General features: G+C 41.9%; 1 protein-coding gene across 1 annotated transcript; it reads left to right on the forward strand.

Annotated features, from left to right (window-relative positions):
* Positions 1-2,191: 2,191 nt before the first annotated feature.
* On the forward strand, positions 2,192-19,382 carry lamb3 (laminin subunit beta 3). The gene is made up of 23 exons (XM_023424622.2): positions 2,192-2,320; positions 2,421-2,469; positions 4,718-4,872; positions 9,652-9,766; positions 9,925-9,998; positions 10,278-10,469; positions 10,766-10,829; positions 10,918-11,108; positions 12,463-12,583; positions 12,673-12,861; positions 12,956-13,111; positions 13,471-13,664; positions 13,915-14,011; positions 14,368-14,737; positions 14,827-14,987; positions 15,213-15,424; positions 15,972-16,178; positions 16,261-16,405; positions 16,497-16,704; positions 16,989-17,130; positions 17,223-17,399; positions 17,593-17,755; positions 18,752-19,382. The coding sequence occupies exons 2-23, from the start codon at positions 2,445-2,447 to the stop codon at positions 18,889-18,891; spliced, it is 3,498 nt and encodes a 1,165-aa protein (XP_023280390.1). The 5' UTR covers positions 2,192-2,320; positions 2,421-2,444; the 3' UTR covers positions 18,892-19,382.
* The last annotated feature ends 65 nt before the right edge of the window (positions 19,383-19,447 follow it).

Here is a 19,447-nt window from a genome sequence, read left to right on the forward strand (position 1 = left end):
GACAACAACTCCCATGATGCGCCATCTTTTGTTATTGTTTTTATTGAGACCCCTAGAGGCAGAAGTTACAGACTGTGAGTTTAAAGACCAAAGTAAATGACTTCCTGTGTCCAGCAGGTTAACACCAGCTGCACTAACTGACTCATTTTAGCTTCAAGTTTGCCTTGTTGATGAAGTATGTATTTGTTTATTAATAATCATGATAATACCATCAAGTTTCCAGCAGAGCTTCTGTCCATGGCTTTATAAACTGGCAACAGGAAGCAGCAAAGTTAGTGATAATCCATAATCAATTCTATGTCGGAACAATATTTTTAAATTCAAACAATATATATAATGTCTAAATATTATTGTCATTGTAGTTAAATTTTGTTAAGGCTAAATTGATGAGACAGAACACCATGAGCAGCAGCTTCTCCATCTCTGCAGAGGAATTCTGAAGCTCCTCCCTGACCCAGGTCCTTCTCACCTGGTCCCTCAGTTTGTCTGGACACCAGCTCTAGAAGAGTCCTGGTTCCAGACGTGTTCCACGGTTCTCCTGAGAACACTCAGAGCCTTGTGTCCTGATCTCTGTCTCACCACAGAGCTCTACAGAGTCCAGACCTGCAGGTGAACTGTGGGACCTGATACACACAGGTGTGATTCTCTCTCTCTCTCTCTCAGCTGTCCAATCAGCTCAGTTCCCCACAGGTGGACTCCAGTCAAGATCTAGATTCATCTCAAAGATAAAAAAAATCAAACAGGAAACAGCTGACCACAGTTTGGAGCCACAGAAAAGTGTGTGAAGGCTTTGAGTTTTCAGGTTTTGATTTTTTAATAAATTTGCAAATGTTTGTAAAAACATGTTTTCACTTTGTCATTCTCCGTTATTAAATGTAGACTGATGGTCAAAAAAGTCAATGTTCCATTTAAAATTGGATCTATGACACAATAAAGGGCTCTGAAACATTTACAAGTCTTTACAGACACGTTCAGGAACAAACATTAACTCCAGAGGTATTAAATGATAGCAGATAGCAGAGTGTTTATATTCTGCACTGTTTTAGCTGTTTACTTGGTTCTATGTTAAAAGGAAGGAGACACCAGGCTGTTTCCAAGAAATAACTCACAGCTAGGAGGCGTGACAAAACTTGTCTGAAGTTGTATGTGCACAGTGGCCAATGTGCATGTTAGTTGAGTCAGACGACACACCCTGGACTTACTCAGTGTGTCCGTGGAGAATGGAGAAAAACACAATGTGTGTGTTCAGCTGGCCCTCAGGCTACTGTTTCTTTACACACAGGTGACGATCAGCACACCACACAGCCTGGCAAAGACTCGGCTTTAAACACTGTCTACAGGGCATGGATTGTGTCCAAGGAGGGAGGAGTGAGTTTGTCTGTGTAACAGTGTTTCCTGTCCTCACAACCATGTTATTTGCAAAATGGAAAAGTCCAGGAAATTATTACACAATACATTTATAATAAATAAATAATAAAAACACTGCAGATAAAAACTTTGTGAGACTTTCATACAGAACCCTGTGGAAATGTTTAAAGTATAATGTATGTATGACTTGCTATTATAAGTCATATTGGCCAAATTATTTTGACACCATCGCCATATTTATTAAAGTTTTAGTGATTTATACTCAAAAGGTTTTGTGTTAAAAGTAGTTTTTAAAACATTCATTTATCTCTCAGTTTGGAAAAAGACTCCACAGCCATGCTAGCTGCTCAGTCTGTCCTTAGGTACAATGGTGCTTTAGCTGAATGCTAACAACAGCGAGCTAATATGTTTACAATAACAAAGCTAAGATGCTGATGTTTAGCAGTTGTAATGTTTACCATGTTGAACCATCTAGTGTTAGCATGCTAACACTGTACAAATTAGCACTAAACACAAAGTGCAGTTGTTTGTTTTGCAGGTATTTGGTAATACACCAAAATACTGGACTGATCTAAAACAGGACCTGATGATGGAAAGTTCAGTTATCAGGGTTCATCCTCTGGGAACAACAAGAAACAAACAAACAAACATTTGATATTTTCGAGTCAGATCAGATTATTTAAGCTCAGTTTTAGTTCATAATAATGTTTTATTAAATCTCATTTAGTCTGTGTGTGAGTGTGCAAGTGTGTTGACTGTGTGTCTGCGTCTGCCTGCGTGTCTGTATGTGTGTGTGTTGATTCATAGAGTGCAGGGTGCGGTGGTGAAGGGTGTGACTCTGACACACACTGTATCATAGCGTCCAGGTGAGACTGTGTTTATAAAGCAGCAGCCAGGCAGCAGCACACTTCAATACAGCACCTAACAGAGCTGATAGAGAACCAACCGCCAGGTGAGTCTCACCTTCAAACACACACTCACACACACACTGTCGTCGGGCTTCTCTTTTCTTTTTACTGATGTTCGGCTTTTTGTTTTCTCCTCTGCTCCAGACTTTTTCACAGGAGGAACACAACATGAGGATACTTTTACTTCTAGCTGGTAAGATATTGTTTTTCACTTTAATATTTACATTTTTCTCTCGTTCTGTTTCACAAAGTTTGTCCTGAGAGACACTCCATTTTTTTAGCCGGGAGCAGGAACTAATGTGAAACAAGCTGCTGCAGTGATTGGCTGGAATGAGATATTTCATACTCTCTGGTCGTGATGGCACATGTTTAAAGAGCTGTTAACCCTGAAAGGATTTCATCAGTTCACTTGAAAATCTCAAAAATGTTTGCGTCCCTATCCAACCCTGTAACAGTACGGAGGCCTAATAATGCCTAAATAATGACACTTTTTGTTTTATGATGACGATGGAACATTCAGGACTGAACTGAAGCAGACGGGAGAGAGGTCACTTGTCGTTTCACCATCTGTCTCTGACTCTCTTTCCTGTTTACTCTTCCTGTTGCTAACCAGCTATCCATCTGAAAACTCCATTTTCCATGGATGTGATCTTTTAGCGAACAATCAGACTGAGCTAGCAAACAAGTATATGACGTGGTCCGGCAGCAACAAAGGACTTCCTATTATTGGCTATAGTGATAGACATTATTATGAGGGGTAAAAAACATTGAAAGAAGTTTTTAAGCATTTTTAATGTTTTCAAATATCATTTCATTTTAAAACATTTAAAAACATCAAATAGAGTCTGCATGTAATTATAGGATTTCTACCAAAATTGTACTGTTTTGCCGGTGATTTAATGATTTGTCGGCGTACTTGCGATACCTTCACGGCCCAACAGTAGGCTTTCCCAGAGACCTAAGAATTAGACAAGAGCAAAACCTCTTTAACATGGGCTGAATGAGGAGCTATTATAAAGTTCAGCAAAATGATGGTTCCCATCACAGAGGCCATGGTTGAAAAATTCATAAAACTGTCATTTTCGAGGCCTGAAATTGTTAATTTAAAGTCCAGAGCTGGATGTGGTCATGTTCTGGTGCAGTGCAGAGATGGTTTGTTAAAGGTTTCATGTGATGTAGGTTGGTGATCTAATCAAGGAGGAACTGTTTCTGCTAATAACTGGAATAACAAACAAATATTTTATATATTTTCATTAGTTCTGAGTAAAACTTGGTCAAATGGCTTTTGGCTTTTTTTTATAATCAACAAGTAAATTAGTACAACAGTAACTGTACCGTCACAATATTATTAATAATTAACCCCTAACATCTGGGGGCTAGCAGCTAACTTCATTTAAAGCCCCAAGACCTTAATCTGTACAATAACATCACTCTTTAATGGTTCAACATGTTCTATAAACATTTGCTACTGGGTCACAGAGCAATACAAAACTAGTTACCTTAAAGCTCCATATTTCCCTCTTCTTCTGTGTTTTATATGAAGTGTTGATCAATAAGAAGATATATTTGTGGTTTTAAGAACCAAAAACCATCTCAGGGTAGGTTTACATCTCCTCTCTCAGGCTTTTCTCTGGAGCGCTAGTAACAACAGGTTGGTGAGCCAATCAGAAGAGAGGAGGCTCTGAGCCTCTCCTCTGATTGGCTGAGTGGTTTCTGAGTGATCCAATAGAAATATAACAGATTTCAGGTAAACCATCAGAGAAAACCCAATCCTTCAAGGTTGGATGGATGGTCCAGGTGGGTGGGGCTTGGGGCATGGCTGAGAGCGGTGACTGTTTTGTTGTGACATCACAAAGTTCCAGAAGTCCTGACGGCTGGTTTTAAGGCTCAGTTTCTGAATACAGGCTGTGTGCATTTCTCTGTGGACTGAGGCTTTGATACTTTCACAGTATTAATATAGAACCTAGACCTGATCTATAATCACACTACACATGGACACAGACCTTTATACTGTATGGATCTTTAATATTGCTGTCTGTTCTGTGTCATTGATTTTTATCGTTTAACCACATACAGTATATACTTGATATATGTGATCATTATTATTACATGCAGATTTAAAGCAAGTTCTGATGACTTTTCAAATACTTATGCATATCAATTGATATCATTTTTATTTTAAATAAATTTTCCAAAGGCTGTGTGCATTTCTCTGTGGACTGAGGCTTTGATACTTTCACAGTATTAATATAGAAGCTAGACCTGCTTTATAATCACACAACACATGGACAGAGACCTTTAGACTGTATGGAGCTTGAAGTAAAAATGTAGGTTTTTATAATTATTATTATTGAGTGTTAAATGAGATATTGATGTTATTGATGAATGATATGGATCATGTAGTGATTGATTTTCTTGTCGCACTGTCTTCCTCCTCACAGCCATAGCTGCAGTATCACAGGCCCAGACTGACTGCTCTCAGGGGGCTTGTTACCCCCCCAGCAATGACCTGCTCCTTGGCAGGTCTCACCAGCTCCACACCTCCTCCACCTGTGGCCTCAGCGGCTCCGAGGTCTACTGCACCCCATATCAACTGGTAGGAGCACAGTCCTGTCTTTTCTTTTTATTTCTCTGCATCAAAGTTGTTTTGAGACACAAGTTTAAAAAAAAATAACTACTGTGATAAAATCTTAAATTATCTTGACCAAAGAAAACCTGTTGAATTCAAGCTGCAGTTTGTGAGACAGAGCAAACAGTGAGGAGATAACAATAATAAGACAGGAACATCACTTCTGAAATATCACTGCCTCAGCCAGCTCTGTTCACCCAGGCCACGCGTGGCTCTCTACGTGGGGTGAGTGCCACAGAGGTCAGAGTGAACAGACAAACGTGCAGGACGCAGGCTGTGGCGGGTCTGGCCGGACAGCCTGCTGTCTACTTGTGAAACAGTCTGATGTCAGTGCCAGAGCATCATGTTGCAACTGTACTCTTTGACCAACGTCTGAAAAGCCAGTCACCAGCTCGTGTGCTGGCTCAGCACAAAACCTCCATATTAAATATGTTGATTTTGAAATAAGACTGTAACACAGCAGTGAACCATCAGTGAACAGGAGTCAAGCCTGTGTTGCTGCAATTGTTTTTATTGCTCAAAAAAAGGCTGAAAAGTGTCTCTAATGTGAAATTAAATCACATATATTGTACCTAAGTTTATTTTCATAAAATCCACTAAAGAAAGTGAACTAGTTTGAACTTTCTAATCGATTAAAGTTGACATTTTGTATCGTGTATTTGGACTTTTTAAAAGATATTTATTATATGCAGCTTTATTATGATGTAAAAATGGTGCAGCACAGAGTGAGAGGGCAGTGAAGTTCTCCACACAGTTCCAACACACAGTAACACTTGATGTTTTTATCTTCCAAAGCTGCTTACAAGTAAATATGTCACTAAAATAAATAATAGGTAAAATTCCAGATCCTCAAAATAATAAGTACTGTAGTGAAGTAAAAGTTACCACATGTAGAAGTTGGGAGATTCAGTGAAAGTGCGGCAGAGAAACACAGACAGTTGTTAACAGTCTTCATACCACACAGTGTGTGTGTGTGTGTGTGTGTGTGCAGTGTTGAGCCTCAGGGAACAGATAGCTGTGTGAGGTGTGGACTCTCTGATTGATTTTTTTTTACCTGAGCCGCACCTCGTCCAGACAGGGAGGGGCCGGAACCCTCAGCTGTATCACAGACTGACACATAGACACACACTAATGCTTGACTACCAGTTTGTTTGGTATGCCTCATCACATTGCCGCAAGTACCAGATTTTGCAACAAATAATTAAGTTTAAGTGATTGAATTAGAATTGAAGCCTCTCTAGAAGAAATACTGTCTGGGTGCAGGCTAAATTTTAATTAAGTAAGAAAAGCAGCTGTCCATTCCTGTTGTTTTGACCGGTCTAATGTTCACGTCCTTGAATATTTTTTATCATACTGTGGCAATAGAGTTTTGACAGTGCCAACATCCACATATCCTGGAAAACATCTGGCTTCAGATTCCTGCTGATTTGGGAATGAAACTTTTCTCAGTGCAGTGACCCAGGTTACCTGCCACCTCTGACACTGACTCATTAGGTCTCTCACTGAGGCAGACCACTTAAACCTCCTTAACATTAACTATGTATGTATTTATTATCAGTACCACTTTACAATAAGACTATCCTTATAAAGGATTATAAATGGTTTATAATTAGGTTATTAATTTGGTTGTCAACACTTCACCACAAATCATAAATAAACAACATTGATGCGGGCTCACTATTTGGCAAGATCAAGTTATTGTTTACTATTCATTAATAGTGAAACAAATCATTATTTATTAATGATACTAATATGTGTCAGATGAAAAAAAACATGTTTGAAATTTCCACAGAGGAACAAATACTTTTTTTGCAGTGTTTGATTTGCAGTTTGTCAACTGAGAAACTGGACATTAATCCTTAAAATCTATAATGTACCCAGGATAGATTTTATCATTGTATTCGTCTTCAACACACAACAACTCCAGCAGAATCCAGCCACAGACCCTCTGGTTGACAGACAAGGCATTTCTGATCCCTATAAATACACATGTAATGCCATTCTTATACTGCTACACTCATAATCTGACCTCGCATCTGTATATTTAAGTGATTTTGCTGCTGGTGTCTCGTTGCACACTAGTTAAAGTGAAGTAGTAAAGTTAACGTTAATGTTAGTTAAAGTGTAACTGGAGCCTCCTTGGTGCCAATGCAGACTCTATTTTTATCACGATGTCTGCTGTGGACTTTACACCTGCACTCAGATCAGATTCACTTCAGTTGATGCAGACTGGATGTGCCAGCAGCACTCACTAAAAGCAAACAGTGTGTGTTTGAGGTGACACCACAGTGCCAACAGCCCTTAGACCTCCACGCTCAATCACTTTTTACCTACAAACTCAAAGTTGAGAAGAATCTTCCCATCATGCTTCACTCAGATTAGATAAGATCTACTCTGTTGCAATAATACAATATTTACACACAGTCAAATTTAATGCATTCAAGTTGAAGTAATAATTAAATGACTGTGATGTATCTGGGGTCAGAGGAGGATTTAGTGGATCTGTATCTGTATCTGTGAGTGTGGGTTTTATCAGACACACGTCTTTGACCCTCAAGAAAGAGAAGACGACGATAATTCAAAGTGTCTTTAAACCTCTGCACTGTTTATGAGGAGAAAGTTAAAGCTATGGCCCTGGACCAGGATCTGGACTTGGACCTGGTTGACAACACTATGACAGGCTTATTCAGACATGTACATGATCATAGTCAGTCAAGTTATGATATTCATATATCAAACAAACCAGACAGAACTTTTAGCTAATCTTTCATATTTACCTGCATGTCTCAGTGTGTCAGTGATTACCCATTAAAAGCCAAAAGTAAAATATGTGGCAAAGTTTAACTGATAGATTTATGAATGTATAATTTTCCTAAGCCACATGAGTGTTTGAAGTACTGTTCATTCAGCACTACCTGTATAATGTTAATTCTGTGTAGTCTGTGTAGTAACTTCTAACAAGTAGGAGAAGCTGCAGCCTGAAAACTGTTGACATCTGAATCCTGGCGGTTCAGAATCCTCTCACCATGTTTTAATATTATTTATTATTACATCAAAGATGGAGGACGTGAGGAAGACTGTCATTTATATTAAAGCTTTGGATATTATGACTTTACAGCCATGGAGGGAACCACACAGGTCCTCAGTGTTATGTAATGATGTGCACGCAGTGTTTCATGCAGCATCAGTCTGGTCTATCAGTGCAGCTGTTTACTGTTGGTTCCTTAAACAGATGTTGAACATCACTTTTTTTCTCTATCTTTCATTGACAGTGTTTAGTCTCTGTCACAACTCAGATCAATACTTGTTCAATGTTTGTAGGCACATTGCCATTTACTTACACTGTATTCATTCATACAGTGGCTGGATGTAAGCTGATTGATCTATGCATTTTACTTTTCAACAAGACAGAAAATAAGCCATGTGATCCTTTGCTGAATTAGATTTTCTAAAGATGTGTTAACCATGATTGATAAATAGATAATTGATAATTGATAATTGATAACTGATCGTCCAGTTTTACTCAAAAAGCTGTTTACAGACATGACATGAAATAGTCTGTAAGGTAACTAAATTAACAAGAATAGATCACACATGTAATAATAATAATAACAGAAGAAGATGAAGAAAGACAGGTGGAGTTATGTGTCAGAATTGCAGATGATTAAAAACTAAATACATAAAAAACTTGGTCGAAAATCTTTCAGTGGTTTAATGAGAAAATGCAGTTTTAAATTCACAAAATAACAACATTGACAACATGTCAAGTGAAGATATTAGTTGGTTTAGAAAACAAATCCATGTAAAGGTTGTTACAGACTGTTGGCGTGGAGCTACAGGGAGGGTTTAATGAAAAACACTGGACCTGAAGGACTTTACAAGGACTTTACAAGGCTTCATAGACGCTGTGAATTGTTGGAACACCCAACAATCTGATGCTGGTGAGTGATCTGAGACACGTAGCTGCAGGAGAAAACACTGTCGAGGCCGGAATGTTGTAACAATCAGAAACCATGAGGGACCTGATCCATGCATGGTCTGTGTGCCAGAGGAGCAGGCTTGTCCGGGGGGGGGGGGGGGGGGGGGTTACTGGATACTGACTCAGCTGGTGGAAGCTGTCAGTGATGTGAGCACTGTGTGGGGAATTGTCCAAGTACATATATTCACAAACAGCACGTAACTCATCAGCTGCGAAAATAACTGTGATTTATCTGCTCAGTTAATTTTGACCAGGTGTGTGTGTGTGTGTGTTTGCACGTGTACACTCACACCCCACAGGTGCTTTGACTTTGATTCAAGGTCAGTAGATATTCACCTGAAAATGTTGTATCTATTTTTAGATGAATTATTTCTTTGAATTCTGTGGTAAATGTTTTGTATTTTACAGTGAATTAGTAGAAGTTGCAGAACGTGGTCAGACTTAAACTGGGGCAGCACATGTTCCTCCCACATCTTTTACTGGGGGAAAGTTTGTGCCACCTTATTGACCAGTTCAATGCAAACATTGTTTAAATATAAAGTGAGGACTGTGAGAGATCAGCGTTCCCAATCTGAGGCTTATTGATCCTCCGTCCATGCTGCCAGTGTGTGACCTGCTCAGTGAAACGGCTTATCTCCTGGTCTGAGGTCCAGGGGTCGTATTCAGGACACGCACACTGATGCAATTACAAACATACAAGTATTACTCTGCAGGAAACTCCATTCTTACTGTTTGTTTGTTTGTTTGTTTGTTTGTTTGTTTCTCAGAGGAGGATGAAGTGTTGTCCATGTGACTCCAGGAACCCAAATGGTCAGCTGGCCCACACCATCCAGGAAGTGCTGTCCACATCTGCACCCGACAGATGGTGGCAGTCCAAGAAAGGTGAGAAGACAGAACTTGTCCAGTGTCAGCAGTGATCTGCAGCTGCACAGTGACTCCATGAAAATCAGTTTAAAGTGAATCAAAGTCTCTGTATGAACATCTGTGAATCATCTGTTAGTGAATGTGATGGAGATCTGTTCTGCCTGTTTGTCCTGCAGAGGTGAGTCCAGTCACTCTGGAGTTGGACCTGGGCAACATGTTCCAGCTTGACAACCTGGTGCTCAGCTTCAAGGTAGGACACAGTCTGCAGTATGTTGCATGTTGATGAACCATATTCATGATTCTGTGTATTTGAAATGATTTTTTTTTTTCAAATAATAATAATAATAGAAGAAGATTTGTTTATTTTGAAAATATGTTTTCTGTTTCAGGTTTGATAAATGCTGTAAAACTTTAATTTATCATTATTTGATAGTTTATCAAACACATCTCACTTTATTTGCAGGCCTATATGTTTATTCCTCATACATGACTCGTGAATGTTAAACCTGATTCATGTGTTTGTTCGCAGGGTCCACGTCCCAGCGCCTTGGTCATAGAGAGGACGCTGGACAACGGCAGGACGTGGGAGCCCGCCCTCCACCTGGCCTCAGACTGTCGCAGATCTTTTCCCGGAGTCTCCACGGCTACACCTCTCACCATGGAGGACACGTACTGCTACACACTGCCCCCTGCTGGAACAAACCCCTACCAGGATCACACAGTGAGGACAAACAGCTCTTTTACTTTGGCTTCACTTATTCAAAATGTTTAGTTTTAGAACAAACTCTATCATTAACACAGATTTTTAAGTTTTAATCATTTGTAACTGTTTAATATTTACTTTGAATTCATCACTTTTAAAGATACCACAGAAGGATGTAACAAACTGTTATCAAACTGTCTATAACTGTGTGTCTCTGAGGATCACAGTGTTTTACATTATTGTGAAAGTTTGTGAAATAAGAGCAAAATCGGATGTAAATAGAGAATTCAGCTATGTTCCTCTCTCTTCTCCAGATCGAGTTCAGTCCTCTGCGTCAGTACGCTTATGTCCCAACTCCCAACAGCCAGAAGATTGAAAGTAAGTGTCTCTGTCCATTCAAGACCAGATGGTTTACAGACCTGGTTAAAGGTTTTATCCTCCTGACTCACAGCTGTCTCCTTCACAGATGTGTCGGGGTTAACGGGGCTCAGGGTGAGGCTGACAGAGCTGGGTGATGTTCCACGTCTGCCGGGCAGATCTCTCAGTCGCTTTTATGCTCTGAGGGAGATGAGGGTGATGGGCAGCTGCATGTGCCATGGACATGCCAACCGATGTCTGCCAGAAACCTACAACTACCCTCTGTCCAACACCATACAGGTACCTATACAGGTGCTTCTTGGTTCTTCCTGCTTCCCCTTTTTGTACTGAGCTGGAACTACAGAGTCTCTGTGCTATACCCTGTATTTTCTGCTCTAGATGCAAAATTATGTTTACGTAACAATTATTATTTATAATGGTGAAACAAAAAGCATTTATGGAATAAGATGTAGATTCAGGACACTGATCCTCATACAGGCTCAGAATTTGCACAAACACAAGATAAATTCAGCAAGGCAACACCAGAGTGACAATACAATTTAAAAACACATAATATTTCTATTTATTCTTTTATTTATTTATTTATTAATTCACAGAATTCGCTCTTGTTTACAAGGGTGCACTGTAAATACAAAACCAGAACACGCCATGTGAGAAAAAGTGTAGAGAGAAGGAACATAAAGAAAAGACAGTAATATAACTATAATACACATGCATGTTGAGAAAAACAGGATCATTCATCATATAAAACATCACTTGACAGAATCTTTAACTGTTATATTGATAACTGGCATATCTACATTCTTGTGAGTGAGTACAGTGTCTCATATTCCTGAGTGATGATAAATCAGTTTAGTTTATTTAGGTTTTATGAATCAAAAGAAGACAGTGTTAGTGTTGCTCTCTCTTCACCGTCATACAGGATCTAAAGCTGCCACCTGTCTAACCTAAGAGCTGTGAACGCAGCATGAACAGGGCAGATTAATGGGCCCATGTATGTACTGTCTCTTTGCCAAGCAGCTGTGTGTGTTTAATTTATATACTTTGTCAGTGAGGTGATTTTTTTTTCCTTTATTAAGTCATTACAAAACAAGTGAAAACAGGTGTAACAATAGTGAGATAGACTGGACCACACATATAACAGAGGATATAACAAACACATAACACAACAAAAAAATAGATTAAGATAAGAGGAGAGAAAAAAGAATAATAAGAATAATTGCAGAGGATATCAAGTAGGAAAAATAATAAAATAAAATACTTTTTTTTTTTTAAGTTGTTTGTGGTTGGGGATGGGGTTGGGGTTGGGGGGACCTATAGCGGGGACAGGGGCCAGATCCCGGCATCAGCCCAGGGGCCAGGTGGCTGAGAAGTGAATTTACTTTGTGAGATGAGTTGGCAGCAGTTTTGTGTCTGTCTTCAGTTTTACTTGTTAAGTCTGATCAACAGTGAAAGAACCCAAAAGTAATGAAATCACAATGATGTGAAAGAAAAGAAAAGCAGGAAATCATCATCAATTTCATGTTAAAACTTGTGTTTGTGAACTGAAATCTGCTAAATCTCTGAATTTCATCCAACTTCCAAATCTGTGCGTACTGACGTAATGAAACGTGTCTCCTGGTCGTCTGTGCAGGTGAATCCACAGTGCGACTGTCAGCACAACACAGCAGGTATGAACTGTGAGCGCTGTGCTGAGCTCTACAACGATCTGCCCTGGAGACCCGCAGAGGAGGGCAACACCCACACCTGCCAACGTAAGACGTCACCTGTGCCTGTCACACCGCTCTTCACGATTAACGTCACTGTATATACCGTCTTACTAACACGTGTGTCCTCTCCTCAGGCTGTGAGTGCAACAACCACGCCCAGCGCTGCCGCTTTGACCAGGCGGTGTACGAGGCCAGTGGGCGGAGGAGTGGAGGTGTGTGCGAGGGTTGTACGCACCACACAACAGGGCCGAAGTGTGACCAGTGTGCCCCTGGTTACCAGCCAAACCCCCGCAGCCGAATGGACCGTCCTGATGCCTGCATACGTAAGCAGCTCAGTGCTGAAAGTATAAATATATATTTTACATAGATCCTGTTTATGATGAGCGGCTCATGTTTGTGTTGTTGTGTTGCTGTCAGGTTGCGTCTGCAGCGCTGAGGGAACCGTTAACGGGGGCCGGTGTGACGACAGCACAGGCCAGTGTCAGTGTAAGGTGAACGTTGAGGGGCCCCGCTGTGACCAGTGTAAGAGAGGCTACTATGGCCTGAGCGAATCCAACCCTCTGGGCTGCACCAGTGAGTCATCATACACACACTTAACACTTATCTGCACCACAGGCCTCTGTTTCCAGCTCTGCATGTTCTCGCTTTTAGTGCTATTTACTATTATAGTTTGTTCACGGAAGTGTGTTCACTGCATGTTCATGAGTGTGAAATACATGTGTGTGTGTGCAAATGTTCATATTAGAGTTGAGGAGCATGCTTACTGTAATGTTAGATATTCATCTGTGCGTTCAATCTGTCACTTCTGTCACGTCTTTGGATTTGGATTTCATGATAAAATCTATTTAAACTTCCAGTTCCTCCCATTAATAACATACTGATGCATACATTTGTGTCTTTGTTACTAACTCTGATGTCACCCTGCTCTCCAGAGTGCTCCTGTTCTTCGGACGGCTCTCTGTCAGATGTTTGTGACCCGGTGACCGGACAGTGTCCCTGTCGCCCCCACTCCCACGGCCTGACCTGTGAAGTGTGTTCAGGAGGCTACTGGAAACCATTCCTGTCCGGACGCTGCCAGCCCTGCGGCTGTGACCCCACCAGGTCATACAGTGACACCTGTGACCAGGTACGACCTACATCATGTTTCTGAATCTGGACTTGGTGATACTTGATCCTTGATACTTGATGTTTGTTATCAAGGCTATTGATGTCACTTGGTTTGTTAGTGTTCTGGTCGTTGTAACGACTGATAAGGACCTGAGACTGAAGTTGATTTGACCCTTCTTGGATAATCATGACCTGGATAACAGGAGGAGCAAGGATTCGTAGCCAGAGTTTATATCCAGTTTGTTTCAATTCTGTTTCCCTCTCTCCAGGTGACAGGTCAGTGTCAGTGCAGACCAGGATTTGGAGGCCGAACCTGTACCGAGTGCCCAAAGAACACGTACGGAGACCCACTCATAGGCTGCCGATGTGAGTCAGCCATCTTTCATTTCTCTGTTATTGTTCAGAAGCCATTGTTGGATTCAGACACTACAGTCATTATTATTCAGGATTCACACACAAACCTCAGTTTAACACACACTGCGGTCACAGGTTCATCCCTAATACTGACATTAAGACATGACCCAAGTCTCTGGAACCCGTTCACATGGTGGCTTCATTCAGTTCTAAAGTGGGACTCTAACACCCAGGTTTGATTCCTGGCCTTTGCACAATTTCCCTTTGCTACAACATTAGTTCACGGATGGTTGTTTTTCTCACTGTTTTCCGTTCACTTTTCATGATAATCAGTTATATTCTTCTGTTATATTCTCCTCTCTCCGCAGCGTGTCGCTGTGACACTGAGGGAACCCTCCCCGAGGTCTGTGACCAGCAGACAGGAGCCTGTTTGTGTCGGCCAGGCGTCACCGGGACTCGCTGTGATGCCTGCAGTCGAGGACGCTGTGACTCTTTCCCCACCTGCGATACATGTCCGTCCTGCTTCTTCAGTCTGGACGCACAGAGACAGAACCTGAGCTTGGCTCTGGAGAAACTCTCCACCCCCTTCCCTTCTCCAGGTGTTCCAGATCTTGGAAAATTTGGGCCTCGCATCTGGAGCCTGGAAGCCAGCCTGAAGCAGATCCAGGGCTCCATCCTCCTTCCACCAACTTCTGCCACACAGATTGATGATGCTCTGTCCCAGCTGGACAAGCTGAGGTGAGGGACTGCTGAGGTCTTCAGGAAATCAACACCGCCAGAATTCATCACTGATGCCTAACTGAACAATTCTTATTGTTGTCTCACAGGGACCAGGTGGACAAGGTTAATGACGACCTTTCACCACTGCCAAGAACTCCTGGTCTGGACTCGGATCTGGACAAACTGCGGGCTCTGCTGGACGGACTCACCGTGTCATTCAAAGCCAAGAAGGATGCCTTGGAGAACTCTATCAGTCCGGACAGCGCAGGTCAGAAACAGACACACACTGTGATGGATCACTGAGTGTAGCTGACGTATCGCTGCATAAATGAAGTAACAGCACCCTCAAGTGGTTCCTATTAACTTCAACTTTTAATCCTCTAATAAAAGAATAAAATATGGAACAAACAAACCCAAAAGGTCACAATCTCCAATCAAACAGACTCTGACACGTGTAAAACATACTCATGTGAAGTTTTTCTGTTTCCTTCAGGAGCATTTTCCACCATCAAGAACGCCTTCAGCGAGTCCACAGACGCGGCTAAGAAAGTGGATGAAAGCAAGAAGACGGTGAGGAAGTCAGCTGACACCAGAGAGGGAACTAAGGAACTTCAGAACAAAGTGCAGCCAGGCAACACCAGAGACCTGGACAAACTGAACCAGAACATGGCCTCCAGACCTGACCTCACACCTGTCGCCAAACAGGTAACTACCAGACCTGACTCCACCTCATCAACATGATGCTGTGACATTTGATTTAGCACAGAAAGTTTCAGAACCAAACATATCCCTAATCTACTTCACTTCACTTCACTTACACATCTGCTGGTTTTTACTTGAAGAAGTTATATGAATGTGTATAAATCTACCACATCTGTCACTTGTAAAGTAAAACACTGGAGAAACCAGAGACTTTTCATCTTGAGCCACCTCGTCTTCACTTTACAATACATGCCATGTCTATAGCAAATCTATTTCTGTTCATGTCCATTTATCCGTTTATGTCTTTGGATGCATCTGCACCGCCTGCAATTTTCCTTCTCTTTAGAAAATGTAAGTTAGTATAATGTGGTTCTATCTCCTGTGGGTGGCAGCAGAGGTCAGCCACTGTGGTCCAAATGCAAAAAAATCAGATCATTATAAACTGTTAGATATTTGAGATTACGTTCCCTGCACATATCCTGGTCTCTGAGCAGAGGTTGTTGAACTGTCCTCCAGACAGTAATAGTTGTCTTGTCCATTCGTCTTTCAGGTGTGTGGCAGTGTTCGCTCTGAGCCCTGCACCCCTCTGCAGTGTGACGGCAGAGATCTGTGTCCACCGAAGGGAACCCCGACATGTGAGAAGGGTGCGAAGTGTGTGGGCGCGCTGCCTCTGGGCAAGAGGGCCGACGCTGACTCCAAGGATGTGAAGGACCGACTGGAAAAACTCAGTGACAAGATCACAGAGGCTGCAGAGAAGGTGAGAAGACACCTCTGTCAGCTTCACAGGCATATCACCGTCATTTTTTCTATATTATTATTTAACTTTAATTTCCTCACAGCTCCAGGAAACACAGGACACAACCAATGAGGTGAGACAGACTGCAGAGAAGCTGTCCAATAAGATGAAGCAGACCAGAGACGAGCTGGAGGACGACTTACAAGATGCACGAGATGTCGTCAAAGAGCTCAAAGACTTCCTGTCAGGTACAGATTGTTTTACATGGATATGAAGGGAGAGTTTGGATTCACATGGTTCCAGTATTAATGACTGATTTCTGTGTTTTTCTGTGTTCAGACCCGGATTCAAACCTGACCCACATCCAGGAGGTGAGTGACTGGATCCTGAAAGCCAAGCTGCCTCTCAACATGGCCGCTCTGAAGAAGAAGCTGGACGAGCTGAAGAACCTGGCAGGCAATCTCCCAGACAGCACAGCCATCCTGAAGGAGGCCAAGCCGCAGCTGGACACAGCCAGGAAGCTGCTGCAGGAGGCCCAGGACGCCAGGTGGGCCGTCAGTCCTCCACAGCCACAATACACAACTATAATACACAACCACAATACACAACCGTAATACACAACCATAATACATAACCGTAATACACAGCCATAATACAGATGAGAAATGACAGATGCAAAAAACTGAACTTAGTGGGTTTTGAAAATACCAGTTTTTACATGTGTTCTCTCTGAAGGTCTACAGGCCAGTGCTTCAGCACTCCTCTCCTCTTCAGGATGAGTCTGAGTCAATAGATGTCACACTGATGTTCTCTATGGTTGCACGTTCACAGGGACACAGCACTGGGAGTAAAGGCCGATGTGGACGGGCTGCTGGAGGGCTTTGGCTCGGCGGAGGGCTCCCTCTCTGACCTGGAAGACAAACTGGAGGACAGTATGGATCTAATGGACAAACTGAACAACACCCTGACTAAGGTGTGAACCATGGACACATCCAACAATGGACAACATGGGGGCTCATTTATTATCTAGCATTACTGAGTTCTCGAGTGGTTCTCTTTATGCAGGCCAAGGACCAGCTGAGCCCAGCAGAGAAGGCTCTGGATGAGGTATCAGAGCAGATGAAGCCGATGAAGCCCCTGCTGGACGAGCTCAAAGACCTGCTGCAGAATGGAGGCCAGCAGGCCCAGGAGGCTCAGGAAAATGCAGGCAAAGCTGAAGATGAAGCAACTGCTGCAAATGAGGTGAGAGACCTGACAGTGGAGATTAGTTACAGATGTCTGCATTTACTATAAGTGATTAAAGTAATGGAAAAGGCTTTGTTGAAACACGTGAGATCCTCATTAAAGCTGCTTGTGAAAGGCCTCTAGTGAAGACAATGAATGTGCAGCAGAATGTTTCTTCAAAATGTTTTAATATGAATGTGTGTGTGTGTAGGACCTGGTGTCTTTGGAGGAGCAGCTGGATCGTCTTAAAGATCAGGCTCCACCCACCGAGTCTGGTGGACTAGACGGGTCGCTGGGCGAGCGGCTGGCGAAGCTGCAGCAGGACGCTGGAGCTCTGGGCAACACCACTGACAACATGATGAAGGCTCTGGAAGGTAAAACTACAAAACCACTAAAAGTCTTTGTTTCAAATAAAACAGGTTTTATTTGAGTAAATGTCATTCAGTCTCAAATCAGAGAGCTTCGTTAGAGGTCCCATATTTTATGTTATTATATGAAGTGTTGATCCATAAGAAGATATATTTGTGGTTTTAAGAACCAAAAACCATCTGAGTGTAGTTCTACATCTCCTCTCTCAGGCTTCTCTCTGGAGCTCTAGTAACAACAGGCCGGTGAGCCAATCAGAAGAGAGGAGGCTCTGAGCCTCTCTTCTGTTTGGCTGACTGTTTACCGAGTGATTTAATAAAAATATAGCAGATTTCAGGAAATCACAGAGAAACCCACTCCTGCAAGGTTGGATGGTGGGTCCAGGTGGGCGGGGCTTGGGGCGTTGCTGAGGGTGGTGACTGCTTTGTTGTGACATCACAAAGTTCCACAAGTCCTGACGGCTGGTTTTAAGGCTCAGTTTCTGAATACAGGCTGTGTGCATTTCTCTGTGGACTGAGGCTTTGATATTTTCACAGTATTAATATAGAAGCTAGACCTGCTTTATAATCAAACAACACATGGACAGAGACCTTCAGACTGGATGGAGCTTTAATAAAGTCGTGAAGTCTTCAGAAGAAGGAAGTTTTTCAGAATCAAAACTTTCATAGAGGTGATTCTGAAATGTAAACACAGCTGAACTTAGTCTTTTTCAGTGTCTGTTCAGTTACGTTTGCTGTGACTTGGTCTCGATGTTTTTTTTCTCATCGTCCTTCTGCAAACATCAGGAATAAACATCTGGGAGGGAAATACTGACTCTTTCTTTAAATTACTTTGCCTTTAGATAATTCAAAGATTTGAGAAATAAATGACACGTGTCATGTGTAACATCAGGTTGTAGAAGGTACATTTACACAGGTCATTAGCTCTGGTCCTGTGAGCTGATGATCAGTGCAGTGTTTTCATGAGATCCCATGGTCACTCCTTGTCCTCTTATCTTCCTTCAGGTAAGGCAGATTCCCTGGGGAAGCTTCAGACTGAGATCCTCCAGAAGTCAACAAAGCTTGAAGGACTTGATGCCAAACTTAAAGACCTTTTGTCAAAACTTCGAAAGAAAGCCCACGACCTGAGCACCTGCCAGGGCTGAGCGTTACTTAGCTGCAGCTGCCGTCACTGCAGCGCTTCACACTCACACCCTCCACTGTCGGAAACAGTCTCTAACCCTGGAACACTGCTACAACTCTTCTTGATAACACTACGCCTCATCTCTGGTTCTCAAAGAATTGTGGGAAATGTAGGAAACCACTGTCTGGGGTTGAAGAAGATAGAAGGGAGATATAAATGACTGCTCTTGTTTATGTCCTGCATTCACGATCAGTGTAAGGGGGGGGGGCCATTCATATCAATATGTGGTCAAAAGATAGATATTTGAATTTCCTAGTATCATTTTCATCATTTACATTTTATATAATATAAAAGTCTCAAGTTTCTGACTTTTTGGTAGCAACACTAACTTTTATCATTTTTATACACTCCACTGTGAAGACTGCACCACAGTTATTATATTTTTCTGAACTATTTTGTGTTGTATCTGTTGTTTGTGCACATTATTTAAATAAAAGTTTATTAATACTTTGACTTGTGTCTTAAACTCCATATTTTCCTCTTCTTCTGTATTTTATTTGTTGTGACATCACAAAGTT

The sequence above is a fragment of the Seriola lalandi genome, unplaced genomic scaffold (assembly GCF_002814215.2).
Source record: "Seriola lalandi dorsalis isolate HSWRI2012SDOR001 ecotype SW California unplaced genomic scaffold, Sedor1 jcf7180002054748, whole genome shotgun sequence".
Classification (NCBI taxonomy): domain Eukaryota; kingdom Metazoa; phylum Chordata; class Actinopteri; order Carangiformes; family Carangidae; genus Seriola; species Seriola lalandi.